A 27987-nucleotide genomic window follows, 5' to 3' on the forward strand; every position below is an offset into this window, starting at 1 on the left:
TGTGTGTGTTTGTGTGTGTGTGTGTGTACGCGCGCGCGCGCGCGTGTGTGTGTGTGTGTGTGTGTGTGCGTGAGAGAGATAGAGAGAGACAGAGACAGAGAGAATTCAGTCCAAAGGCCTCCAACTAATGTCTGTCAAATGTCACTGGTACGTGTGGTCCAAATAAAGTCAAAGTACAATGCGTGTTTGGGGTCAATGTTTTGGATGGATCAATATCACGTAACAGTCAGGAGGGCTCATTTTATGGAGACACAGTAATTTCTAATAATAATTTCTTGTACAGTTTAATAATATAGTAATATAGTCAGAAACTTATTTTTCAAACAAACAAAACTTCAATACGCACGTGGATACCATCCATATAATCAAATCAATATGGCCCAACGAGGAATAACGAATAAACAGTCAACTAACCTTTGGTCAACTTGCCGCATGGGCATGCAAATATCACATGGCCCTATAACCAAACAACTTCGGAAGACCTTCAAATGCATGGTCGTGCACGATGGCGTCCGCTAAAGTAGTGCACCATCTAGTCGTTTTTATAGTGTTGTTTACGGCGAATTATCATGACTTTGTTGAGGGTTTTTCCAGTAATCTTTCGTTTAAGTCTGGTGGAGGAGAAAGGAAGGGTGCATCCTACGCCGGGCAATGGAAATACCTCTCCATTCTTGTCTCGGTAAGTTCAGTCATTGTACTTCTTAGATGCACAATTTCAGGGTCATGTTAACGCCATGTAAAATATTACATTAATGTGTGAATACTAGTAAAGACATTTATTGTGCATTTTTGCCCAACCGAGGTAACTACAGGTAACAACAGAGACAGAACATATAGTACATAACAATATCATAGACCTAGTCTAACATGGCTATGGGTGAGGCTATGGGACCGGTGAGGTGAGGTGAGAGTCTAACATGGAAGCTCGGCTTCTTCTAGCTTCTTAAATGGTGAAAATTAAGGTTTGTATATATGTTTAGCACTCGGTTTGCAAAACGCATGAGGATATAAATTTGTCAGTGCTACCCATATGTCTAAAGTGAGGGAATCTACTTTCTATATCTATTTAGCTATATATAGCTAAATAGAGTATTTCTATCAATAACATACATAGTACAATCAACAACAAAGTGTACATCATATTCATCTATCAGGTGAAAAATTGACAGACTCTTTTTTCTACGATAATTTATACATTCTAAGTTGCTCCTATGACTTGCGGTTTAGAGCATCTAAGTTTTACACCAGTTACAAATAGCCTATTTGCGTATATCATGAAGAACGCAAAATTTTAACTTCTTCAAAACAGCGTATAGTTTGCAATATTCAATGCTATCAAAGCCAACTGTTGTATCATCAAAAATGTTTATATAATACGTAGCCTAACTCAGAAATCCTGTAAATGGTTGTTAAAGAGGTCTGAGAAGTAAGAAAAAAATCTTCTACTCTAACATCTGCTTGGAGATGATGTCATAGAAGGCTCAGCCCGGACAGTCAGAAAACATGTACACATGCGTTGCACACGCTCTTTAACGTTTGCTGGGAGCTCAGAGAAAAGCTCAACGACCGACCGGACTTTCGGCCTTACCTCCCATGACCCTTGTGTCCTGTTTGATCACATGACGGCTCACAGATTCCCACAGACCTTTCACACAGTTTACTGTAGCATGTGAAATTTTTGCGGGGATTTAAAATTCACGGTAGAAAGAAAACTCGGTGTCTGCGGTGGGTTTAGTGCGCAATAGCACCTATGGTAAAAGAAAGCTACAGTATTAAATGGAAACACCAATGGCTTTGAGTTAAGGTGGTATCTCACTGCACTTGGGGCACTGGTGCGGCACTGTGGGGTTCGAAAGATCACTCAACGAATTTCAGAGATAAAGAACGAAATCAATTTTCTTACGCTTTGTGTATTTTGTTAAATAGGCAAAAACAACAGTGCCGCAGTGAACGAACCACGCAATGCCACAACGGTGCCCCAAGCGCAGTGAGATACCACATTTAGCGGTTAAAATCCCAATGGCAAAACTCGCAGTAAAACTCTCAATGGCAAATTTCACCGCAAATTTAAACCACCGCGTGCAAAAAATCAAAGCCTTCTTTTTACTGCGAGATTAAACTCCGCGAAGATTTTCTCATTTACAGTACCACCTAAACTAAACTTAACGTAATTCTCACCCAGCCTTTATTACAGTTTATAAAGATGGCGGGTATAGTACTAGTACGAACATGTGCGGTGCACGTAGTGCTTCTGTTGGTGTACGTGATTGTTGAGAGAGAATACAGTACCAACGTTATACCAGTTCACCAGACAAACAACAAGTTTGGCCGTCGCTATTGTTATCTGACCCAACTGAATATGGTAAGGAAATAATAGTAATTATTAATAGAGATTTTTGTCGTACTTTTCTTCTCTTTCATTTTGGCAAACTGCTTTATCATATACTACAGTGTACTTTATCTTCTTGACGCCGTCAACACTCAACGTAAACTGGCCAATATTTTTGTGCGATTTCTCGCCAAGTAACATTGTGTCGATCGTCTCAAAATTCAATTGACCCTGCCAAAATCAAATCTACAGAAAATGATTGATATTGCCTTGCGCAATATGTTGGTAAATTTTCCGACAAAGATAGACTTGCACTCTCAACACTCTTAACGGTACGCGTACCTTTTATTACCGCTAGAATGAACTCAAAATCTTCGCAAACCACGACTTAAAACCCGACACAGGGTAACATACGACTGCTTTATGGTTGCAATAGGCATGCAGGGTTTCTAAATCTACGGGACCAGAAATCGTGCGGCCCTTACCACCTCAGTGGACAGATGGCCGACTATTTCTTAATGCTTAGGTGAATGGGAAAAATTCAAGGGACCGACAAAATGTGCCGACCAGCTCTTAACCTCAAATAACAGTGCAATTGTCTCACGACTAGCTGACAACTAACTTCCAATGTGACAAAGGTTTTAATTCATATGTTCAATATGACACTAAGGGGCTTTAGATTGTGATACAAAATCCTCATTTTCCCACGCGGCTTATTATTATGATGATATATAATATAATATGACATCATACAACTTCATGATGTAGCTATTGACAGAAGGACAAATCGTTGTCTGTTGTTGTTTTTGTTGATTAACGTGATTCGTGCTTTCCAGGTAGCGCAGACGGTTTTCTTCGGGAGCTGTGTACTAAGCGACCTACTCGAAGCCATCCTTGGTAGAAAACCCAATGTGCTGAAGGCGATTCAAGACTACCTCTTTGGCGTGCTGCTGTTCCCGATGGCTATGGTAGGGGGCGTTTCATACCGTGACAGACATAGGATACCTGAGAGGCACTTGGCCTGGGTACCGCGCTGGTTAGGTTCACCATGAGAAAGTATGTGAGCGAGCTTAAACTTACCAGCATAGTTTCCAGGCTATAGGGCACCATAAACGCCAGTTCATTTGAGCAATACGTGTACATCAATAAGTATGTATATGTTTCATAGAGAATGTCTTATATAAACGATAAACCATATAGCAATGAATGTATAAATTAGCAATGAAGAACTTAATCTTCTCTGAAAAAAAGCTGGAAAGATTTAAGAGGGAACCTTTAGTCTAGAAATTGCATATTTGTTGATAAAGCTTTGAGGTGGGATTTATAAGATCAATTCGCAACTCATTTTGATATAATACATTATGACTTATTGCAAAACGCTTTCTCTGCGTTTCTTATGATTGTAGCCATCATATGATGTCTGTTAGAGGCTATAATGTCTTCCTTCTACAGATGGTTCAGTGCCTGTTCTGGGCCCTTTATGCCGTGGACCGGGAGCTGGTCTATCCGAGCGCACTGGATGCCGTCATTCCCAAATGGTTAAACCACGTCTGGGTATGTCTGGTCATTCTTTGCTTGACAGGTTGATTGATTGATTGATTGATTTGTTTGCGCCTTTATCAATCGATCGATCGATCGGTCGATCGATTCATTCATTGATGGATTGATTGGGTTATTGATTGGTTGATTGATTGATTGATTGATTGATTGATTGATTCATTCATTCATTCATTCATTCATCTAACATACTATCCATCCGGATCTATTCATTCATCTGTCCATCCATTTATCCATCCATCTCTCAATCCATGCATCCATCCATCCGTCCATACATACACACATACATTCATTCATTCCAATGCTTTCATTCATATATTGCTCAATTCGTTGGTTCTTTCATTCACTCACTCATTCATCCATTCAATCATGCATCCTCCGTCCACACATTCTTTCATTCAGTTATTTATCTATTCATTTGTACAGTGTTATTCATTTACTCATATATTCATTCATTCACTCACTCATTCATTGATCTATACTTTAATTCTTATGTATTTTAGTATCTAAGTGATTCCTATTCAAATTGAATGGTTTCATCCATCATCTATTCCTTCATTCTCTTATCGTGGTATTCTTTTCGTGTACGTGTGTGAAATGGTATCTGTTTGATCAATGACTGTTCCCTATCATAATTGCCTTGTCGTTGTCTTCAGCACACCGCCGTGGTGCCTGTATTGCTGCTTGAAATGTACCTCGTGCGTCGCAACTATCAGGCGCGTTCCATAGCACTGCCTGGGACAGTCTTCTTCGGAGCTGCTTACCTCATATGGTATGTGTCTTGATTGTCGTGTTACTAATTGATATATCTTATACTTATCGATGCAACCATTTTCTGAGACACAAGGTTTTTCTGCCCTTGCGAAATTCGATGATACAATTTTACTTTCATTTCATTTTATATAAATATTGAGGTATTTTGTTCAGTGTATTGTAGTGACAGATTTTGACGATATCTAACGAATGGGTGGGTGTTGCTATCCCGAAGTAAAATGTCGCGCGTGGGTCTCCTGACGGCTTTCCTTGGAACTGCAACAAAATTTCCGTTTTTATATGTTCTGTTCTTGGGTTTTAACCCTTTAAACCACTGTGCCGCTGACAATATTGAGAAGATATATGAGTGTCTTTAATTCATATACTGACAAAGCAAACTTGGATATTTTCAGATATGGTAGTACATGTAATGGGAATTTTTTTTTAATGCAGGATCCGGATCGTGGCTCACTATGGGGGTTTCTGGGTCTACCCGTTCCTGGAAGTTATGGGTCCAATAGAAACCACCATCTTCAACATGGCTGCCGTAGGGATGCTTTGCGTGTTCTACCTCATTGGTGAATATGTCAACACAAAACTATGGGGTGAGAAAATTCATTTTTGTGGCATGATAGAGTAAATAAGCACTTGCTAAAGCATGTCGTGTTTTTTGAGTGTTTGGAGTGTGCCTTTTTGCATGGTGGTGTTTGAGATAATGTTTTAGGGGTTTTGATTTAGATCTATAATCTAAGAGTCCCTGGGCTCGAATCTCCTCAATATTATGCCCTTGGAAATAAAGGCATGAACTCACATGTATTTTTCTGATTTAGCTGTGTACGTGGTAGTACCTAGTCCCTAGGACCTAGGTGAGCACGTTAAAGAACCCATCATAATTATAGAAAAGAGTAGAGATTCATTCCTGTGTGTGTGTGGATCAAACCTTAGAGTCCAGTGCCATGTATGGCTTATTCCTTACTGTAATAAAACAACTGACGTTCCTAAAGAATCGGTGAAATATAAGACATTTTTTTATAATATAGTAACACACTATATAGAACAAAAGTTCACAAATAGTTTTACGATATTTAAATCATAATGTATGGTACTTTTGTTCTCAGGTCGAGATACGTTCGAAGTTTCGTCAACAAAAAGTCGTAAGAAGAGCAACAAAAGTGCCTAAAACATGGATACAAGATGCACTGCGAGAAGCATTTTCAATCTGTGAAGATTTGTGTGTCATAGTTCCAACGTAGGTCGTAATTGTCAAAATGTGAAATTGAGAACGGATTGAATGTTCAAATGACATTAATGGTGTCTTTCAGATTCCGATTCAGCTTTATTGGTTCTTGGCATGGCAAATGACATTATAAATGCCACATCAAATGTGCCAAAGAATTACATTCCATAAAATCCTAAAAGTTGTTACAATTCACAAACATACATAATCACATTTTGTAAAAAACCTAGACACTGGATTGAATATAGCAGAGATGGAGAGACAAAGTGGACATAACTATGTCAGCAAACAATAACGTAGAATTTACAAGAAAAAAGTAATTAACTGCATGTTATTCTGTACAGACGCAGTACTAGTGACCTATCGCCACAGAATCGCCATCTTGAAAGAGCAATAAAACAAAGGAGAGTTCATGTCTCTTGGTCTTACTCTTTGTTAGTGCCCGGTAGCGTCCTTCGCGACGGAGGCTATAACCATTCTTTCGTTATTATTTCTTAGTATTCAGTATTTCATATTCGTCTAGTATAATTGTAAAAGTATACAACCAAAACATGTGTAAGAAGACTACAAGAATATGACTTTTTGATTTTACAGTTGTTCCTGTTTTTAAAGTTGTCTGGAACTTTAATCATAATGCTTCTTTTACACTACAAACGAAATAACATCCAATGAATTACAAATACCTACATGTATTTATCTTGTTGTTGTTGACTATTGATTGTCATTCGAAACATATTGTGACATATTGTGCGTTAATTCTTACTACAATGCAAGATTCAAACATCGTATTCCTCAGCAATAAATTTCATCTACATTGATATTCTTATTATGTTGTGATCGATTAATTTCAAGCTCACATTATTGAGAATACACAATGTGTGTGTCAGTCTACTACACGGCTATATATAGTGATACTCGTCAAGTCGCTATTTTACGGTTTCTTTTCTGCATGCCTATGGATGTATATGTTTATTTATACCCCTAGGGCCCTATCACTTTCTGGTGTACTACTCCTATGTCGAAGAACCGCAGAGAAATTTGACTGGCCATACTGCCAATAAGTCTATACATGCAAAAACTCGCGGCAACACACATGAAAATAAGCACAACACACAAAATAACCATCAAAGGAAGGAGGAAGGCAACAGTGTCCATGTTTATGATACTTGGAGCAGGAGTGACGGTTTTATATTTCCAGTCGTCAACACTTCGAACTTGTCGGCCATGTTTCTTTCTCTTGAGGACAAGTTTTGAATCCGATGTCGTGTATAACTGTTTGGGCTGATCTACATCTAATTCTGATGGACTCTCGCGATATATCCCAACTCTCGAGTGACCATGAGGAGTCCCAACTCTCGCGTGATCTTGAGGAGTCCCAACTCTCGCAAGATCTTGAGAAACAGCATGTCGTGCCTTGACCCATAGTTTTGGGTTTAGACGTGCTGCAAGGCTGTTTTGATATGGTGTTGTTTGAACAACAGTCTGCTTTTCAAGCTGTGCAAGTTTGCTGTCTACCTGGTCATCTGCTGAATTTCTGGGATCGTTGCCAGCATTTTCAAAGTCTATCTGTATACCTTTCAAGCTTTTGGAAGGCTTGAGGCGCAGCAGTATAGAATCTTGCATGGCATAAATTCTTATAAAGAGTAGTCCTGTCTGGTTGCTATTTTCGCTAGCTGTGCTTTTCCATGGTTTGTCCACAAGAGGAATGCCGAGTGTCGTCATTTCCGCCTCCGCCGTTGCAGAGTTCAAGAGAAAAATCAACGTCAACAAATATAGGCCCAACTGAGTGAACTTTTGCATGTCGTAGTGAATTCAGCACGTCAACGTGGTCCTTGGAAAGGCACACGTCGTTGTCAGATAAGCCTACAAGCAGAAGAATACATTTTGTGTTGATTTCAGTACCCCCATTGCATTAATGTCACAAATGTCTATATGTATGATACTCAGGTATAACGGCAGTCAATCCAGGTCAAAACGGATTCATTTAATGTTTGACATCTTATCATTGATTGCTGCCAATCATGATTAATAAGCATATACAAAATCTATCGACTAGTAATCTCCAAAACATCATGTGCAGCATTTTGCCATTCTGTATCGTTCCCATTCACCGTGAAACCGAAAATACTCCAGCTCAGTTCTATTTAATATACATGATACAGCAACGTTAGCTGTAGAGTACCAACGACTGCAATCGCTTCATGACACAACGAATGATAAACAATTTTACTCACGTTATCCTGCTGAAAGCTACTTCAGATTTCCCAGATGTGTGGGAACCCAGTTGTTTTAACGCTACCTCTGTATGTTGGAGAGCGAAGAACATTCTAAGAAAACTTACCGTCTTTCCCGTGGCCTACTGCATAATGTTGTCCTTGGCGAACCAACCTCTCTCCACCATGTCCACTGGCCGAGTCAGTGTGCCAGATAATGTATACACCCCACATATGTATGCAGTGACTTGAAAACCGTGGGCAGTGGTTTCTTCTAGGAAACGGTTCTCTTGGCACTGACGATCACACTGTGTCAACGTACATTCATTCGATCAAACACAAGGCTACCTTCCAAATATACTTCAACATCAAGTCTCATCAAGTTGTAAATGCAAGCCCTTGCTTGAACAAAAATTTGAATATTCAAAGGCTAATCATTTTACAAAGGCAAATGGATGTGCTGTGAGTTGTATCTTTATGTAAGCCATACGTTGAGATTTTGTTTGCAAATTTGGAAGATTTCACGGTACAATGACGTATCCCCATGATCCGCCATCTTTGTTTGCGCAGTCGAGGTTGGACAGTTCGATATGTGATGTGGAATGTCCCGGATGTCCACGAATGTGTCGACAACAAACACCCCGCCTCTATTTTTCACGGATACAGGGTGCAGATAGGTCACTGCGATTTACATAGCAGAACAAATACTGGGACACTTTCGGGCCAAGGATCCAAATCCAATCCAAAATCATTGCCTGCAGGAAGCTTGAGAATGTACTGCTTTGGGCGTGTTTGTGTGTTCGCACAAAGAACTCAATATCCTTACAATACTAAATTTGTATGGATTTTGCTACGTGTGTATTTCTTGAGATCGTAGAGAAACAATGCGATTTTGGGCCCCCCAGCAGCTATTGAAGGTACTGCAGTGTTACAGGAGGACACACTCGTCATGAGGTAGCGTGGTATAAGCCATGGACAGTTCACCAGCTGTCCTTGATTGACGAATGATCCTTTATAAGGGAGTAGGATTAATTAGAATGGAGGGTAGCTATATGAGACGATTACTAGCATTTGTGGCAGTTGGTGCTTTATTGTAATACTTTCAAGAAATAAAAAAAAATCAACTCCGTAGGTGGCACCTCGCACAACGAGGATGAACTGAACTGATCTGAAAACACAACACTGCTGTAGCACGGCAGATACTCATATGTTCGGACAAGGACGTTTTTCTTCTATAAGATATAATTTCCTTGGTTTGGACAAGAAGGTTATATCAGATATAACCTCCTTGGTTTGGACCATTACAACTTGAATATCATTCTTTGTTTTACAGACGATGATGGATATCCAAATGGAAGCGAAAAACTAAAATGTACAATTGTTTCCTATTTTCTATGCAACGTTTCCCCAATCTGTTTCATGTTAAACGCATTCAGAATTCTTTAAAAATTAAACATTGATTCAGAAGTGGTTTATGTTCTTTTGTATGGATCCCTAGACTGATATAGTACGTGTCACAGAGGACAGCTTCAAGATTTTCCGAGGTTTTCAATAGTAGGTCTATCTATTATACATTATACACATGACATGAAAAGGTAATCAGGGAGGTCAAGGGTTAAGTATTGAGGTCAGAGGTTATGTTTAAAAGTTTGTAAATTTCAGCAAGGTCCATTTTCTTTCTGTTTTCAGGCTGCAAATAACATCGGCGTACAGAATAAAATATCCTATAAGGTTGCAGTCTACCCTAGCATAGTTTAGAGTCTTTGTATTCGATATCAGTGCTCATTTCGTTTTCGACAGTGCGCCACTTTGTGACACCCCCCTCCCAACTGCGGTAAGTTCAAGCAATTATTATTTACCTTGCGGAAAAGCATGACGAAATTCACAGAACTCTCCTTTTCACAGGGAGGTGCGACAATTATGATTTAATGTTTTTCAAAGTTTTATTGGAGCTAGATGCGTGTATGAACATCATTTAGCGAAGCATTTCCGATATCTAGATTACAGCATAATCTCTTTGAAGATGTAATACTTTAGAATCTATAGACTTCTTATACGTATATAACAATATATTTCATATCTTACATCCATACTAACAATACGTTGCTGTATACGCTTTTGGTAGGTAAGCTGTATAAGAAAACTTTTTACTATCTTTTTACTATTTTACTACCTTTATGAACATATAGCTAGTGTGACACAGCGGTCACATTAAAGATATTTCCGTACAAATAGCTATATTACAGCTTATTCTAAGCCTAAATTATTGAAAGTGTGACCGTGACTGTATTGTATAAGTAAATGTTTTGTTGTAGATATAATATCACATGGAATATGTATCGTACTTTCTGTGTGTAAATTCCTTGCTTCTTTCATATTGTAAATTACAGCTTTCAACAAAACATGCGATAGTTGTCTTTTTCCATTTCTAGTTCTTCCTAGTTAGAATTCAAACAGCCTTTGTCATATAAAGCCACATTTCAATTTAGATTTGTTTATCACAATTTTATAAAATCTTCATCTTTCTATTTATCATTATTTCGAAGTACTAGCTCCTTGCCCCTTTACTTATGTATTTGTATGTACCACGTATACGTTTGGATTGTACTTGTTTTCACTTAAAATGTTCTATGATATCACGTTTGCCTAACGCTTACGTTCGCTTCTAAGTCCTAAGGTATTATGTTAAATCAAGGAAGTTACCTCCTTGGTTAAATGTGTTCGCTCTGCCTGAATATATACAACGCCATCGTGCGGCCGTACTCTGTCCTGCAAAGCGTTTTAAAGATTTATTTACACCTGACGTCACAGCCGCCATGTTTGTTGCTTCACCCAGAAAGAGTCAGACCTGTAAATTTACATGTTAGTGAATTTGCACATTACTGTAGTCAAAAATACAAAATTAGAAATTTACCAGGTTTAACCTGGCGTCATGATCACATGGGTGCAAACCCACTATACTATTACTTTGTGAACTCTCACTTTCGTTGAGTTATCATATTTTACATTATGTACAGTTCTCTTTTTTCAATCATATATCAAGTGCTGTTTGTGATTTACATTTCCGGTGATTAGTCCGGTGCAGAAGTATCACTCCGCAGCAACTGTCCCCTTGTATGCGCGCACTTCCCTTCAAGTACTCCGGATGAAGTTGATATGGAGTTACACTCCGGAGAAAGTTCATGGCTCACACATCGAGAATGCAATCGCTCCTTGCAGTGACACAATGATTACAGATAGCCACACATTGTGAGCAAGTGTCATTATTCTGGATGAATGTACTCATTGCTCCGACATATGCTCCGGAGCTTATACATATGAATTTACTCCGGAGAATGGATCACACAAGGAGAATGCTGTCGCTTCTTGCCGTGACACATTGATTACAGACAGTCACACATTGCGAGCAAGTCACTGAGTGCTCTTACTCTGTGTACTATGTGTGCTCCGGAGATCAAAGATTTGAAGTTACTCCGGCGCATGTGCATGGATCACACAAGGAGAATGCTGTCGCTTTCCAGTGACTCCAGTGACTTGAGAGATCGCATCTCCCAGTACTCTCGCCGGGTGGACACCCCCGCCACGGCATTGGCCTCTTCCGTGGACGTCGACGTGGCCCAAGTCTCCCACTGCACCGTGTGAGAGTAGACTTGTCTCTGTAGGAACACAGAGAAATGAATTCAAATCAAGGGTTTTCACATTCTGTTAGAGGAGAATACAATATCTGATAAAAGCTCCTTGGTTAAACCGGGCTGAGGCTTTCACTTTTGTGGGCGTGGCTTTTGACCTGCAGTTAGCCAATCGGAGAATCGTTTTTACCGAAAGAAAACATAGTGATTTTCTGACTGGCTTACAGCTGGTTAGAGGCCACGGCCACAAAAGTACATGCAGAGAATGCAAAGTTTAGAGTAGATATAAAGAAGTGAGTTATTTACTCAGAATTGGACATTTTGGTTCGATTTGCATAACACACGGGGAAAGGTACATGTATATGCTGTTCATGTAAAAAATCATTGGCAAGGAGAAGATTCATTGTACCGGGAAAGGGGTCAGATTTCAACTTCCAACCACCATTTCCTCTTTGCTCACGTCGCACGTTTGGTTCAAGGTCACGTGTCATAAGCAATTGGATCAATGATCCGGAGAATTCGGGGGCCGATACCGACTTCTAATCAATTTCTGAAAGGTCACCTGGGAAAGGCACTTTACACGACTTTCCTCACTTGACTAAGGTTAAAATGAGTACTTATCTTTGGCTAGGGCCGTCCCTCGGATAGGACGTAAAATGGAGGTCCTGTGTTTGGGGAGAGCCATAACCCAGGCACGTTAAAGAATCCCCACACGTGCGATGGTGCGGTGTGCGATAGTGCAAAAATCCTTCCGTCTAGAATTGGTGATTCTCTACAAATCACGCGGACTCCAGGAAGAATAGTGACATATCAATCACTAATGGAGATCTGTATAACCAAACCAAACGTAACGTACCTGGAATGTTGTAGTAGCCTGAGGAGCAGGGCTTTCCGTCGCGCGCGGGTTGGTCTCTCCGTGCGCCACTCGGCTTCTCGGCCGGATGTAGAGGAAGAAGAAGGCACATCCGGCGAACGCCAGGAAGAACAGCCCGACCAGCGTGCCCGCTATCACCCACACCGCCAGGGTGATCGTGTCGGGCTCCGGGTTCTCACCAACCGGTGTGTCCGACGATGCTGTCGCGGTAAACATAACAGAACATAAGTGCTCAGCCTATTCCACAGTAAGCAAAGCTCTAGTAGTCCTTTGCAATAGAATCGAACTATTTTACCGAGAGCTGATTTTCTACGGCATAGACATGGCATTCCGTATTTCCTTTTTTCAAAATGTTTATCAATGGTCATAACAATTTATTGTTCCATTTCAATAATTCGAAAATATTACAAATAGCGTTGAAAGTCTTTGAATGCGACTCTAATGAAAAAAAAATATGTATTAAAACAAGCAAGGTAACATTTGTAAGCAAATACACAATGATTACCTTCACACCATTTGCTACAATATGTAACCGAACACCACAGGGTGTTTGCTACATTACCAGTAACCATGGCGACAGACACCTCGTCCATACCATTGACCTTACATGTATTCGTAGATGAAACTGAGCAAAAGCAATATGTTTCCTTTCCGTGAAGGTGAACATAATAAAATAGTTGATTTAGGTTTGTTTAGATCTGTAGTACAGTCTTACCGCGACTTGTGGTTTTCCCGGCTATCGGTGAGTTAGTCCCCGACCCCAGCGTCGAACCCCTTCCCCCAGAGAACCCACCAGACGTCGTTTCCGAAGACGATTCGTTGCTAGGGAACGACGTCACGGATGACGCAGTGACGCTGTAGCTGTTTGGTGACGCTCTGCTTGACGTAAGCCTCAACGTCAACGTAGTCAAATACGTTGTCGTTGCTCTTCTTGTGGTTGTCGTCACCGGTTTTGTGGTGGGCTGGGTTGTCGTCTGTCTTGACTGGGTTGTCGTCCTTTTTGTAGTCGTGCTAGCCTCAGTAGTCGGTGTAGTCGTTGTTGGTTTGGTTGTAGTAAGTTTCGTCGTTGTTGTCGACAACGGTGTTGTTGTTGGCTTGGACGTCGTTGTAGGTTGTAAAGTCGAAGCAATCGTGGTTGTTGTTGTTGTAGTTGATGGTGTGAATGTTGTTTGGGTTGTTGGCGTTGTACTGGTCTTTGTAGACTGCACCGCTGTACTAGTCTGAAGGCTTGTTTGAATAGGTGTAGGTGTTGTAACAGTAACACGTAGCGCCGTCGGTGATACGACAGTTGTTCTAAGCGCTGTAGTGGTTGGTGCAGATGAGGAAGAGGGGAAAGGTGCTGAGGAACTTGTTGGTGGTGAGGAGATGGATCTTGTGGTCAAAGGGATAAATGGACTTGACTTTGACGAAGCCGTTGACTGACCGGAAGGCGGTGAGCTTGAATGCGATTGGTCGGGTAGACTGGTCGACGCTGTTGATGTTACCTGAGGACCTACCGGACCTGCCGTTGTTCTGCAACAAGAGACAACAGGTATGGTCTTTTGATTACCACTTGTTCCATAGCCTGATACAATACATGAAATAAGTATGTTACCAAGCAACCAAGCAACAAAACAACAAACCAATCATCCAGCAACCAACCAACTTACCAAACCAATAACAAACAAACAAAAAGCAATGTTTGGATCATGCAATCTCAGAATTGATTTGAATGTAATGTTGATAGATATCACAAATATGTACTCACAACAGTTGTCTTTACGTTAAAGCTATTATGGCAAAACAATTAAGTTCTAACCTTTTCGTCGTTTCACTCCTTGTAGTTGACTTGGCTGTTGTAGAGGGCGCTGTGGTGGTTGGTCCTAATGATGATCTTTGAGGTGAGCTTGATGCGTACATAATGGTTGTATTTGCTCCGGTAGATATTGATATGTTTGTGCTTGCAGTAGTAGAGTCTGATACCGAAGTTGTTTCGTTTGTAGACGGTATTGCCGACGCCGCTTCACTAGTAGCCTCCATGGCTACGGTTGTATTTGTGGCACTGAACGACGTTGTATTTGTTGTATCCCCTTGGTCTGTTGTACTGGCTGGTGTTAACGTTGCATTCGTTGTAACGTACAGTTGAGTGGTTCGGTTGGTGGATGTTGTAACAACTGTTGAACTGAACTGAGTTGCGTTAACAGACCCCGTGCTCAGTGAAACATCTGCAGAAAGCATTGTACCTGACGTTGTTACACCTGACAGTCCAGTACTTGTTGAAACACTTGTAGGAAGCGTTGTACTTGATGTTATTACATCTAACGACACGGTACTCGTTGAAACATTTGGAGCTACACTTGTACTGGATGGAATGGTATATGAAGCCGTTGTATTTGAAGGGACGCTTGAAACCGTAGATGTATTCGAAGCAGGTGAACCGGAATATGTCGTAGGAGTAAGATTCGCGTATCCATCACTTGAAGGTTCGCTGGTTGTTGACGTTGCACCGTGCAATGTTGTGGCGTTGGACGACACACTTAGAGAGGTGGGTGTTACCGACGTGGTACTGAAAGCTATGGATTCCGTTGATACATCAGTTAGTGACACGTTAACTGTTGGCGTTGTAACAGAAAGTAGGGTCGTCGTTGTAACGTTTGGGTTCGTTGACACCTCACTATTCATAGTTGATGCTGTAACACTAGAAGATGATATTGTTGCACGTTTAGATGTTGTCTGATAAGTAGTCGTCTCACTCGATGAGACATTTGCGCTCGACGTTGTGTCAGAAATGGTTGTATTGGAAGGTGACGCCGTTGGAGTAGCCGTTGTAACACTAAGAACCATCGGAGTGGTTGGTGCCACACTTGTGGACACGTTGGCAGCCGTTGTTGCATTGGAAACTGTGGTTGTAGAGGATGTCAGATTTGGTGATATGCTTAATGGTAATGTTGTACTTGGAATCGTTGAAGTAGGGGATGTGACACTTTGGAAGACGTTTGTACTGGACCGTCCGCTTGGAGAAGATGTCTCATTAAAAACTGTTGACATGGAAGAAGATGGTACCTTTGGCGTAGGAGTAGTTGACTGCACGCTTGTCGAAACATTTGCCTCTGGCGTTGGGGCAGAGAAAGCTGTACCCAACGAAGATGTATTTGAAGAGACACTCTGTACAAGCGTACTTGTCGAAACTGCCGCACTTGTTGTTTGTACACTAAAAGAGGCGTTTGTTACAGTGGTTGTCGCGGGATTGATCGTTGTGCCACTTGATGAGGTGGTTGAAACTGCTAGATAAGTGGTTGTACCATTTGGAGGTGAGGGTGTAATCGATGTTGTAGTTGTGTCAGTCGTACTTGGTGTGACACTTGGTGCAACGCTCGTAACAGTTGTACTGCTCGAAACAGTCACGTTATTTGGCTTCTCGCTCTGAGACACATTTGCGATCGAGTTTGTTGTAGATTTTGTTGTACTGGGAGCTGACACAGTCGATGTAACACTCGAAAAAGATGTGGTAATGGAAACGTTTGTATCTGTAGATACCTCACTAGGCGATATACTCGCTGTCGTTGAAGAACCCGAAATCGTTGTGTTTAAAGGTGTTGTAACATTACGAGAAGTGCTTACATCATTACTGACGGTGGTTGTAAGAAGAGCCGTTGTATTCGAAGATACAGCATTTGAGGAAGCACCTACGGTCGGTGAAGAACTCGAAACCGCAATATCAGTAGATGTGCCGTTAACTGAAGATGTCACTAACGTGCTGGTAGATACAACGCCTGGAGTACTACTAGAAAGTGTTGCATTAGACGCTGTCACAGTTCTAGACGTGCTTGTCTGAAGTGCAGTGCGCGAAAGTGTATAGTCCTCACTGGTGGTCGATGTACTACGAACCGTTGTATTAGAAGATGCTGTAGACGTATGGGCGATAGGCGTTGTATTTGAAAAGGTCGCAGTAGATGACACAGCAAAGCTTAGAGATGAGTTTACAATGATATTTGTTGAAGTACTTGGCGCTGGTGTAATGGTATATCCGTTGCTTTGGGAGGTATTTGTGACAAGGGTTGTGCCGAGAACGGTTGTAGTTGTACCGACAGAAGAATTTTCAGGCGACAACGGACTTCTTCTGGTTGTACTCATCGCTGCAACCGTGCTAGGAGTAGGAGTGGATTGAACCAGCGGTGTAGGAACAGGGGTGCTCAAAACGTTGGATTGAGTCGTTGTGGTAGGAATAGTGATGGTACTTTGAGTTGTTGTATTACCTTGCGCCGTTGTATGACGTGTTGTCGTCAGGGGCAGTAATTGCGTTGTTGTGTTTTTCGTCGTTGGCACAGACGACGGTGTACTCGGAACTATCGTTGCGACCTCTGTTGTTGTGTTCGCTGCAAATGGCGAACTCGTGGCTGCAGCGGCTGTACTTTTGGTTGGCGTCGCTTGCGAAGGAGTTGGCTGAGTAGTTGTAACCGGCGTGGTGTTTGCTTGAGTGGTGTTCGCGGATGACGTTGCAACCGCAGAGCTAGCAGCTGTAATATCACTCGTTGTGTGCAGTGTTGTCACATTTGTGGTTGATGTTGAAACGCTATCTATCGTAGTGTTTTCGGTCGGTTGTAAGGTTCCAAGCAACATTGTGGTACCCTGTTGCGACAGTACAGTTGTATTCGCCGCTGTACTTGGTTGTTGGGTTGTTGCTACAACTGGACTTGTTGCTGGGACAACTGACGGTGTAAATGTACCATTCATAATTGTGGACACAACGTCATGCGTTGTTGCCGTAGTAGCATTTGTTTTGTTCGGCGTAGCTGTTGTTATAGACATTGACGTAATTGCCTGTGACGTAGCGTTCAACGTCGTTTCCGTTGGTGCCGCCACAGCGTCCGTTGTGCTGATTGCTCTAGCTGTGGTTGTTGTTGATGACGTCATTTCCTGTGATGTACTGCTCAACACCGTTGTCGTCGGTGCACTGCGAATCGTTGAGCCAAACGCTGTTACAGCAGTGACGTATTGCGACACTGTTGTACTATGTGATAACGTAAAATTTGTTGACGTCATTTCTTTTGTTGTCGTTGTAACCGACGGCGAAGTTACAGCTCCGGTAGTTGATGCTTGATGGGTTGATGCTGAAACTGTAGTATTTTTCGTTGTACCCGCTAGGATTGTTGTTGTGGTGTTGTTTACCATTTGTTGATCTGTTGTACCAACCGTAGACATTGTAGTCGTTGTATTCTCATTCGCCATGTCCGTTGTTGCTGTCGAATGTCGTGTCGAAGACACGTTATTGTCTGAAGTCAACGTTACAACCTGGTTTTGTAAAGTCGATTGCGCAGGCGTGGCGTGGCTACCAATCACCGTCGAGCTTACAGAAACGCTCGAAGCCTGCGCGTGCGCACTTGACAAAGACGCATTGGTACCGACTGGTACAGTCGCACTGGTGGTGTCACTTGATACAGAGTTCGTAGAAAGGTTTCCCGTCTGCGTTGTTGTCGACGACACGTTCAATGTCACATTGTCAAACTGGGTTTCAGTCACGACCGTAGATGACCCTGCTCTAGTAGAGGTCAACGCCAATGTCGCTCCGTTCGTCTGTGTGGTTGTCTGTCCTACGGTTGCCGTGCCATTGGTTGTCTGTAAACCTGAATTTGTTGTCACATTGAGAGCTGTTGTTACAGTAGTTTGCGTAGTGTGAAGATCGGATGAATTTGAAGGCGTTGCCTCAGAAAACGTTACGTTCATGACGTCACTCGCAGTTGACCAACCCACGGTGCCGACGCTTGACGAGTTGTGCGGGACGGCTGGGGTGACTGTAGTCGAGTCGGGATTGGTGGACGATGTGTTCGACGAGTGCGTCGTGGCCACTCCGGAAATCGTCGACGGTATGTTCGTAGGTGCAGAAGCTGTACGATAAATGACCGTAGGTTAGTACTGACTGCAAACTGGCACCTAGCTACTACTTAAAGTGATGTTTACAATTTTAGATGCTTGGATTACACAAAATAATGTACAAGGAAAATGCTGTGTGTGTGCGTGTGTGTGTGTGTGCGTGTGCGTGTGTGTATGCCTGTATGCCTGTCTGTCTGTCTGTCTCTGTGTTCCCAGGTATTTGTGGTCAGTTAAAGCAAGTCGGTCTGTAAGTGGAAAGATAACCGGAAAGGTCAGACTCGCCTAAGTGTCAGGAAGTGCAGGTCAGAGGTGGTAGAACTAGTCGTCAATCAGACAAAACAGTCCAGGTCATGGGGTCAGTGGAAGAGGCTACTGATTTATGGGGAGAAATTTCATTTGGTATGTCTATGTTTTTGCTGTAATGTATTTTCTATATATTTGCTAAATTGTTCCATAGAATCGTTTTATCCATGCCTAATAACTTACTTGTGCCATTGTTAGCGTTTGTTGTGGCCATCCCTGAGAAGACAGCGGCTATAAGGACCATGTACGGTAACTGTGATGTCATAATCAGGGTTACCCTGAAAAGGAAAAAAAAAAACCTTAGCCACATTTCATTTTCAGTATGTTTCAGGCTACGTGAGTACATTTTATGGATGGCATCAAATACAGATTCCAAATGTAATGCTAGAGGACAAAAAAAAACAAGATGTTTAAAGAACAAGATGTATAGGTTTTCAAAATAGATAACATAAGCGTTGTGACATTAACATTAACTGAATGATATTGAAATAATCAAGAATAGATTCTTTGAAAATATTCTTGGAGTACAAAGAAGTTCTAGTAGATCAGCATGTAGAGCGGGGCTTGGCATATAGGCATATACCCAGTTGAATATATAGATAGTACTTGATAACAGCGGCTATTCATACATCTGGGATGCCGATATAATAGACGGCGGTTATTCATGTAGATTGTTAAGGAGAAGGTTGAATGACATGTATACTTGAATGATATGTATACTCAAACTTTCTTTTTCAAGTTATCTGTAGACGAAAGAAAACTTAGACTTTACAAAAACTTAAAAACAGCATACGACATGAAAAACTACTTGTACCATAATAATTTTGAATACCGCTCAGCAATATGTACGTTAAGAATTAGTTCGCACGTGCACCCTGCAACGAATGCAGTGGAAAATGAAACACATTTCATTTGTAAATGTCCCCAATTCGATGCCGAAAGCAACAGACTATTTAAAAGTGTCCGAAATCACATAAACATTTTCATTGTTAAAAACTCCAAAAGATTCTCTTCCTAATAAGACCATTGAATCAATCTATTGTATTTGCTTGCCACGTTGTTGTTCTATAACTAACTCAACAACTAAACTGAAGGTGATTACACTGGTGTTAATTCTACAATTATTGAGCTACGGAACCGTATACATACTATTTCACTCATACAGCTAAATTCGAGGCTACCGCACGACATACGAGTATACGAGGGGTGATCAATAAGACCTCGGCCTCACCCAGAAAAAATAAGTACAACTCAAATTTTGAGGCAGAGCTTAGTAGTATGAAGCCTTTTATCAATATCCTCAAAATTTCAAATCATTGCAGTCATTACTTTCCAGGCATTCGTTTTTTTGCAAATCAGAAGGTAAGTGGCGAGAAAAACAAGGGTGAATTGTGATCAGACATGTGTGGGTCCAGCCTGGAGTCCAGCCTTATTAGCTTTGTTCCGCTCCCGAAGGTCGCTACTCGCCTTACTTATTCTATTCCTATTTCAAGCAGAAAGAAGTGGGTTTCTGACTTCCAGCAGCGCAAGTTTGCCCCCACACCTCAGGTCGCAGCTCAACTGTCCACATTTTCCCCCTTCTACCTTACCTAACGTTACTGGGTGTCGCCTGCAAAGTAATGATCACAATAATTTGAAGTTTGGTACACATTCATGAAAGACTTTATACTTGACATCTATGCTTCAAAATCTGAGTTTTTCTTATTATTTCTGGGTGAGGCCGAGAACTTATTGATCACCCCTCGTACTCTTTCCCTCGTACAGCTACACTCGATGCTACCGTACAACATACGAGTCTAACACAGACAGAGGAAGACTTCTTTGTTCTCAAAATAAGGCGAAAATCTAAGCGCGCTGATTTTGTCCATAACTTAACTTGCTGTGGCCTAACGTAGCCTGGGTACCATTTAATTTCTACCAGGGCTCCTTTCACTCGCAGCAAGTGCAAGGAGCCCCGGTAGAAGTCGGATGGCACCCAGGCTAGGCCTGACGTACTGTGCCGAAAAAAAGGCATCTGCGCTTGTATTTTAGTGAAGTAGACGCGCATGAGATATCAAATGTGTCAAGTAAACACGTACAATTTATCCTGTTGTAGCTCTTTTAAGCTTAGTTCTTCCTCAACGCTTTTCAGTTGATACAATCCTTCCCAAATCTCAGTATTGAGTCCTGAAAACACCATGACGCCAGCGTCTATTCAGTAGCGGAAAAGATCGGCCTTTCATGTTTCTCCAAGTGTCACAAGTCACACCACACCCTCTTTAAGACCTAAAACCTTCCTTTCTTCTTCAAGATGTCTCTTGGTATCCCAAGGAATTAACTAGATAATCTATGTCATTACTTGTATCAACTTAATAGACGATGTATCATTGGTTATAATGGGTTGAATAGACCTCAATAATTTTGACCTTTTGCGTTTTCTTTATTTTGTTACAAGACGTGAAATAAGAAGAAAAGATGATCTTTAAACTAGACTTAATGTTTCCGTTTTGTAGTAGAAAATATGTGTGTTTAGTCACTGTACTGCACGCAACACACCAACAAATGTTGTCACAACAAAGAAGAAGCGAAACCACACCCAGATTTGGTTCGTGTTAAAGACGGGAACAATTTTCTTGGAGCAGAGAACCGTACTGCAAAGTTATTCACAAAATGAGTTTTCTTCCAGTACAAAATGTTAAGGTTAAGCGACTCTGTTATTGTAATGACAGAACACTTGAGATATCATTATTTACCACTTCTTGTGGCACTTTTATAACGTAACCAATGAACTATATTGCACGATAAAATATACATGGTACAGTGTATGATAACAACTATATATATTGAACAAGTTGAAATATTGGCCATAGAACCAGACTTCTTTGTTAAAGGGATTTAAGAAGCCATCTACATCAGAGCTTCAAAACCATCCCCGACGTTGGGCGCCATAGACTTATAGCAACTTATGATTCACTGCTCACTGAGTCACGTGTTCTATCTGCATAATGTGACGTCACGACAGCTGTGAATTGTTCATTCCTAGACAAAGACGATTGATCCGAGAAATGTCAATTACTGATGACGTAAAACATTATATATATGAACATTCCATGACAAAGTGGAATTCATCTTCAATCTACTTTGGACAACATGTGATAGGGGCTTCTGATTGGTTTACGTCGTCTGGTTATATGATAATCTCTCATCAAACGGTAGTTTTTAGGTCGCCGATGATAAAATGTCATTTGTTAATACTAGCCACGCTCCCAGTGCCTGCCTTAAGCCACTGGATTAAACATCAATATACTCAGGTGTGGTTTTACAAGGTGTGAAAGCGCCTGCAATAAGTCTTTGCCCTAGGCTATAGGTTTAGCCAGCTATATCCGTATTGCGTGAAGGATTGTATTAAAGCATTGTGTGTGGCTCGGTCATATTATTCATAGGCCGTTGAACAATTTTTGATGTCGGAGAATTTTCAAGCAGGCCTTTTTTTCTCTCTTTCTATCTCTCTCCCTTCCTCATTCTCCCTCCCTCTCTCTCTCTCTCTATATATATATATACATATACATGTATGTGACGAGGACGATCTGGCACTATACTCAAGTTAGTAACTTATTTCAACAATGCCTCATACAACGAACAGACTGATGATAAATGTAGTATTTTTACCTCACCGACAGAAGCCAGGTGCCCTTTTTCAGGTCATGTAAAGCGCCTTTCGAATTCCGAAGGGCACAACGTCGGGGGCACGGCGAGCATCGAACTCAGGACCTCGTAGGATTTTCAATTTTCCATACAAATTTACAGATCAGACTGCAACAAAATAAACCGTGGGAAAATATCTGTAAAAGAGTAGTACCGTTTATGAGTCGGCTTTTATTTGTACAACAAAGCCACAACTATCACAAGATTAGAATGCTCTCTATCTGTTGTCGTATATCTACCGTACGACGTACGTGACCCTGAGAGACATTCTGCCTCATGTGTAGTTTGACAGATTTACGACAACAAATCGAGGACAGTTTTGAAATTAATTGCGTCGTACACAACTTCCCTTAAGCTATATTGGAACGGTTACTACTGTCAAAACCTTGCTGAAAATCGTACTACAAAAAGGATCGCAAGACGACCTTCATTACGTCATAGGGGGCAGATATATCTTAAAAATTATCACAAAAAATTACTCCTGAAGCTTGTTGTTGTGGATAGCATCAGTATGAAATTGAATATTGTACCTCAAACTTATTTCCAATTAAGTTTAAAAGAATAATATATCTCAAATATATATCGCTCTTCTGATAAGCATCATTTACAAAGTTGGCAAATTTACAACAAAAAGTTAATAAAGGTGGGGGTCTGGAATTGTTGAGATTTTCCTGTTGTTATCTGTAGTTGCAAGAAGCTTTTACCCTTTTCCCGAGTTGTTTAGGTGTGAGGAGGTATTCCGCCCCGCCTCGGGCCACAGATCAAATATCACGCTTTATGTAACCGTCTTCCTTTCAAAAGGGCAGTGAACTGTCGGTTTGTGTCGCCAGCGGCTAAAGAACTTACTCCGATTTTGTGTGTGTGTGTGTCTTTGTGAGTGTGTTTGTGCGTCTGTCTGCGTTTCCGTGTCTGTGTCCATGTATATGTGTATGAGAGTGTGTGTCTGTCTTCGCGTCTGTGTGTCCATGTGTATTTGCCTCTGTGTGTGTCTCTCTGTATTGTTGTGTGTGTATGTCTGTATGTCTCCCTCTCTCTCTCTCTCCCTCTGTATTGTTGTGTGTGTGTGTGTGTGTGTGTGTGTGTGTGTGTCTCTCTCTCTCTCTCTCTCTCTCTCTCTCTGTGTGTCTGTCTGTCTGTGTTTGTGTACGTATGTGTGTGTTTCCGGGTATTTGTGGTCAACTAAATAGCCTCTGAATCAAATGTAATTATATTTGGTGTGGCAGGTTGGTCTGGGAAGACGAAGGTCAATGTCGACTTTGGGCACCCAGGCGACTTTTCTTGGTATTCACGATTTTTTACATGTTTTGTTATGGACATGCTACGTTGTTCTTTTTCTTATGACGGATAGCTTTTGTGGTCAGGAATACAGTAAGTTGTATAGCTTTGGGCTCCCTAGCTGCGTGCTCTGGAACTGCAGGGACATTGTTCTGTGTAATTTCCATTGGTCGCTACCTACGATATTGTATCATCATTTTAAAATGTTGATAATGATTTGAAAATAGCTATGTGTATATGTGTTGAAGCACACATGTGCGCCGTATGTCTGGCATATTAATGTATATTTGGCCACAGCGACTTGTGAATTGTTTTTTGTATACAATACACCACTGGAACATATACAACGTACTCTGCAAAAACAGCGACATTTTACATTTCTTAACACATCTGTTTTATGGTAGACCTCACAGCAATTTTAAAAGCAACCGGGATGAGCTCGTATGTTTATACTATCATTTCCATGCATTTTTTCAGTAAAACACGCCTAAGCAACTTGTATTTTCAAAACCTAGGTAGAACATGTTACAAAACCTAATAACGTGTCACTAAACACTCTTACAAAGCGCAACCTAGCCTTTTCTTTTATGTGACTGTCGTCGAACACTGTTTATACTTAGTTGGAACAGAAGAGGGCCAAAACAAGGCACTAGTGCGGAACTTCCATTTGCCTAATTACGAATTCTTGGGCCATGTCGTTGGCTTGTTTTTTTCTGGCGCACTTTGCGCAAGTGTTTACACCTTCATTCCACAAGGTCGGCGACCTCATTACGACTGCCTTGCGACTACCCTGCGACTGCCTTGCGACTTGACAGAGCGCTTAACGAATTTCATAGATATGCAAATAACTCTCTTTACGTTTTGTGTGTTTTGTTGTCCTTTCAGTCACACTTAATTGCATGATATTCCAATCTTATAGTGAGGGGAAGTACAAATCCAAATCCAAGTCGTACCGAGGTTTCGGCATGATCGTTGTCTAGTGAAATGGAGGCCTAAAGGTGGTATCTCACAGCACCTGGGGCACCGGTGCGGCACTGTGGTCATGGAGCTTCGTTCACTGCGGCACTGTTGTGTCATTTTCGCAGATCTTTAAAATTATTTAGATATTGCGAGATAATTGCGTACTACGTAAAAGTGTGACTTAGCCTAGAAGACAACATAATACACGTAGCGTAAGAAAATTCGTTCCTTATCTCTGAAATTTGTCGAGTAATCTTTCGAACACCGCAGTGCCACACCGGTGCCCCAAGTGCAGTGATATGCTTAAGAGATGCCAGAAAAGTTTACGTTCCAAAGAGCGAACCAGCAACATTCAATGTCGCACTCTCGCATTCCGATGGAACACAAGATAGTTTTAGACAAGGAACAATTCGTCTGTCTGGTGTTGAGTGTTCTAAGATTCCGCTGATTGTTATTTGTACAGAATTCTAGACGTATTGTCTATACTTTTTACATTGTCCTCGTTCTGATTTAAAGCGTAGTACAGTATACCTTTTACTCGTTTTGTACCTATATTCGCTGTTTTAAAAAAAGGCATATTTAGTTATATCTGATTAATGCAACGACCGTACTATCGCGAAAACTTGAGATACACAAATGTCCAAAACTCGGTCTAAAATGCTTGATAACGAATCAAAGTATATTCAAGGAGGTTAAAATCTTGATTTCAACCTCCTTGGTATATTGAAGCTTGAAATTGGCGTTTATGAAATGTTAACGTTTATGAAATCTGTTTGGTACACTATGTCAAGGTAGTGGACTGCTAAAAAGGAAACAATATAATAAAGCACATAAAAAAATAATACAAATTACTCACCTCAGAGAAACAACATATTTTGCAGTTTCTCACTACTTGTGTCTGTTTTTGATGTCTTGGACTATCAAAGTTTTTCCATAGGCCTAGAAGGGTAAAGGCTTCTTTCTCCCCACAAAGGCTCACATCCTAGAAATGACGTCAGCACTCGGAACGGTGGTTTTGTTGTCTCTTCTCATCCCATAAAAGACAGGAAATTCCGTGGCTTACGGCGAAGACCGAAACTTGAATTTCTAGCACGATTACATCGGTTCAGTTTCCAGTCCCTTGCTCAAAAAAGTTCAGAAAAGTACATTACGTCACAATCAGACGACAGATTGCTCACCACACGACAGAATGATTTTCTCTCCCTCCTCTGAGGAAAATCGGTGTCTTTTTCCAGTGAAATGAGTTCCACGGGCACCAGATTACATCTTGGAGTCTCGGTGATGCGGTCTTGATCTTAGCACAGTGCGTCTAGCTCAAAATCCCTCCACATGTTTCAGAAGTTGACAGAATAGTACGCACTAAGACAAAATGTCTGACGGTCCCGACCCTACATTTGTCTTTCTCGCCAGGACTTCTAGTAAACACTGCGCCTTCTGTAAAACAGGGCTGTGTTTTGGGGAAGCGGCATCCTTCCTCACAGGTATGTTATCTGTGGTCTCTCAGAAATGTCGTCTGAACGGACTGTACCACAACTTTGGCAGGGGGTGCAACCCCTCTCAAATGCTGTTGTTGCGAATATTTACTTCTGATACCTGACGATATTCCATGTAGGCGTACCTACGCAGTGTTAAATAGGTAGTGCATACTTCTTTCTCATGAACAGAAATATAATGTTGCTATCTGTTTGACTGTGTGACAGAAAATGTACCCGTTTTCTGAGCGAGAGAATAATGGTATGGTCCGCTGCGTGTCTCTATCAGACGAGATCCATTCACCCTTTCCTCATCCCCAGGATTTGGCGGGACACAAAGGGGGCTCGCTCGGCCGAGCTTGAAATAACAACCCTCATTGCCGCCGGTTAAAGTCAGGTGATATTGACGTTTGTGTGTGCTCGGGCAAGTGAGACGGCATTTGTTTCCGTCGCCATGGCAACAGAGCCGGGAGATTTACCCGCCAAATCACTGACTGGAAATTGTAAGAATTTCCTCGCCGCCCATTGGTAGTTTGCCACGACACCTGCGGGTTCTAGGGTACACTAAGCAATGATAAATGCCGATTACACAAGAATGCTTTCCGTAATTGTATACATGTAGCCTTTGGCGGATACTGAACTTACGGGGAAGCAAAGTAGAGAAACCATTTGATATGATGCTAGTTAATCTTTATCCGTGGGGTAACCTTTATCCGTTGTGTTAAAAAAACAGCAATTTGGGGATATCAAGTGGACGGACAGTGGTTCTATACTGCAATAGTTTGAAAATATTGTAATTCAAAACCACCTTCTGTCGACTTGATATCCCTTAATACCCTGTTTTTGAAATAGCGGATATGGGTTACCCCATGGACAAAGGTGAGCTAGCGTTAGTTTTGAGAAAAAAGGTAGAATTGAAACATTTCTATTCTTCCTGCTTTGCCTAAACAGTAACGTTGAAGGAATGGGAACGTTGGGGGATTTTTTTTTAAGGGGGTTTGGGGAAATTTGTCGCCACAAATGGTCTACACATTTTATTTTCATGTAGGGACCTGTGTATTGTAAAATTTGATCGGGTGATGTCTACATTGTTTCATATTGTAGAGCTTACGCTTTTTGCCCGATCATTAATACAGTAAAAGCCGTTTAATTACACACCCAATTTACCAGCGTATTTCGTGCGATTGACCGAAATGTGTGCGTTTATCCGAAGTGCAATGACTGGCTTTTACTGTAGCTATATGTGAATGAGATAAGATCGGCTATATTTCTATTACAAGTATTAGCAACGTATTAGTCAAGCACGTATTATGTTGCATGCACGACAAATTGCAGATTGAAGAGGTATAGAACGTTGAAAAGACAAGATTCTTCTTCATCCTCCATAGGTGCAATACTGCTTTACGTCGACAGGAGCGTCCTTATTGCTACCCATCCATCAGAGCTGCCACCGTGCGGTCACTTTCATTACTGCACGTTGACCGGGATCGACAAACGGTATTAAAACATCATAATTGTGTCATGAAAGATACCTCGCATATATGTTTTAAAACATTTACAACGACTATATTTTTTAATTTAGGAGGTAAGTGCTGTTGCATGTTAACGTTTTTCATCTAACGTAAGAAACGTTTTCAATGTACTTGTATCTACATGTACAAATATGTATACAGTGAAACCTGTACAAGTAATAACCTCTACTTGGGGACTAGCTGGCTAGTAGGTGGCCACTTTTTGGTCCCTTAATTTTAGATCATTCTTTCCTATTGACCAAGTGTTTCGAATCCTATAGTGACCAACTGTCCACATAGACCAGATTTGATCGGTCACCTGAGTGGTCTTCTTGAGTAA

General features: G+C 41.3%; 2 protein-coding genes across 3 annotated transcripts; one reads left to right on the plus strand and one right to left on the minus strand.

Moving 5' to 3' along the window:
- Positions 1–275: 275 nt before the first annotated feature.
- Positions 276–8290, plus strand: LOC118404127 (androgen-induced gene 1 protein-like). 2 transcript variants are annotated; one of them, XM_035803121.1, is made up of 6 exons: positions 276–679; positions 3166–3297; positions 3782–3883; positions 4543–4658; positions 5093–5244; positions 5758–8290. In XM_035803121.1, exons 1-6 carry the CDS (start codon positions 506–508, stop codon positions 5817–5819), a joined length of 738 nt encoding a protein of 245 aa, XP_035659014.1. In that variant the 5' UTR covers positions 276–505; the 3' UTR covers positions 5820–8290. The 2 variants fall into 2 exon arrangements, with proteins under 2 accessions (XP_035659014.1, XP_035659015.1); XM_035803122.1 differs by lacking the exon at positions 276–679 and adding an exon at positions 2108–2362 and having other exon boundaries at positions 5758–5848.
- A 2845-nt stretch (positions 8291–11135) lies between these two features.
- Positions 11136–26150, minus strand: LOC118405052 (mucin-2-like). Its single transcript, XM_035804453.1, has 6 exons — positions 25521–26150; positions 18929–19023; positions 14391–18456; positions 13308–14104; positions 12575–12792; positions 11136–11745 (listed from the first exon to the last, which is right to left on the minus strand). Exons 2-6 carry the CDS (start codon positions 19008–19010, stop codon positions 11581–11583), a joined length of 5328 nt encoding a protein of 1775 aa, XP_035660346.1. The 5' UTR covers positions 19011–19023; positions 25521–26150; the 3' UTR covers positions 11136–11580.
- Between the last annotated feature and the right edge of the window lie 1837 nt (positions 26151–27987).

The sequence above is a fragment of the Branchiostoma floridae genome, chromosome 17 (assembly GCF_000003815.2).
Source record: "Branchiostoma floridae strain S238N-H82 chromosome 17, Bfl_VNyyK, whole genome shotgun sequence".
Classification (NCBI taxonomy): domain Eukaryota; kingdom Metazoa; phylum Chordata; class Leptocardii; order Amphioxiformes; family Branchiostomatidae; genus Branchiostoma; species Branchiostoma floridae.

What these genes read in the sequence shown, in the direction of transcription:
- LOC118404127 (XM_035803121.1), top strand. Translation starts at nt 506, where the DNA reads ATGGCGTCCGCTAAAGTAGTGCACCATCTAGTCGTTTTTATAGTGTTG. An exon ending in GGAGCTGCTTACCTCATATG is followed by an intron (nt 4,659 to 5,092) that starts GTATGTGTCTTG and finishes TTTTTAATGCAG; the next exon opens with GATCCGGATCGTGGCTCACT. An exon ending in TGTCAACACAAAACTATGGG is followed by an intron (nt 5,245 to 5,757) that starts GTGAGAAAATTC and finishes TTTTGTTCTCAG; the next exon opens with GTCGAGATACGTTCGAAGTT.
- LOC118405052 (XM_035804453.1), bottom strand. Translation starts at nt 19,010, where the DNA reads ATGACATCACAGTTACCGTACATGGTCCTTATAGCCGCTGTCTTCTCA. An exon ending in AAACGCTAACAATGGCACAA is followed by an intron (nt 18,457 to 18,928) that starts GTAAGTTATTAG and finishes TTTATCGTACAG; the next exon opens with CTTCTGCACCTACGAACATA. An exon ending in CGGGAAAACCACAAGTCGCG is followed by an intron (nt 12,793 to 13,307) that starts GTAAGACTGTAC and finishes TTACCGCGACAG; the next exon opens with CATCGTCGGACACACCGGTT.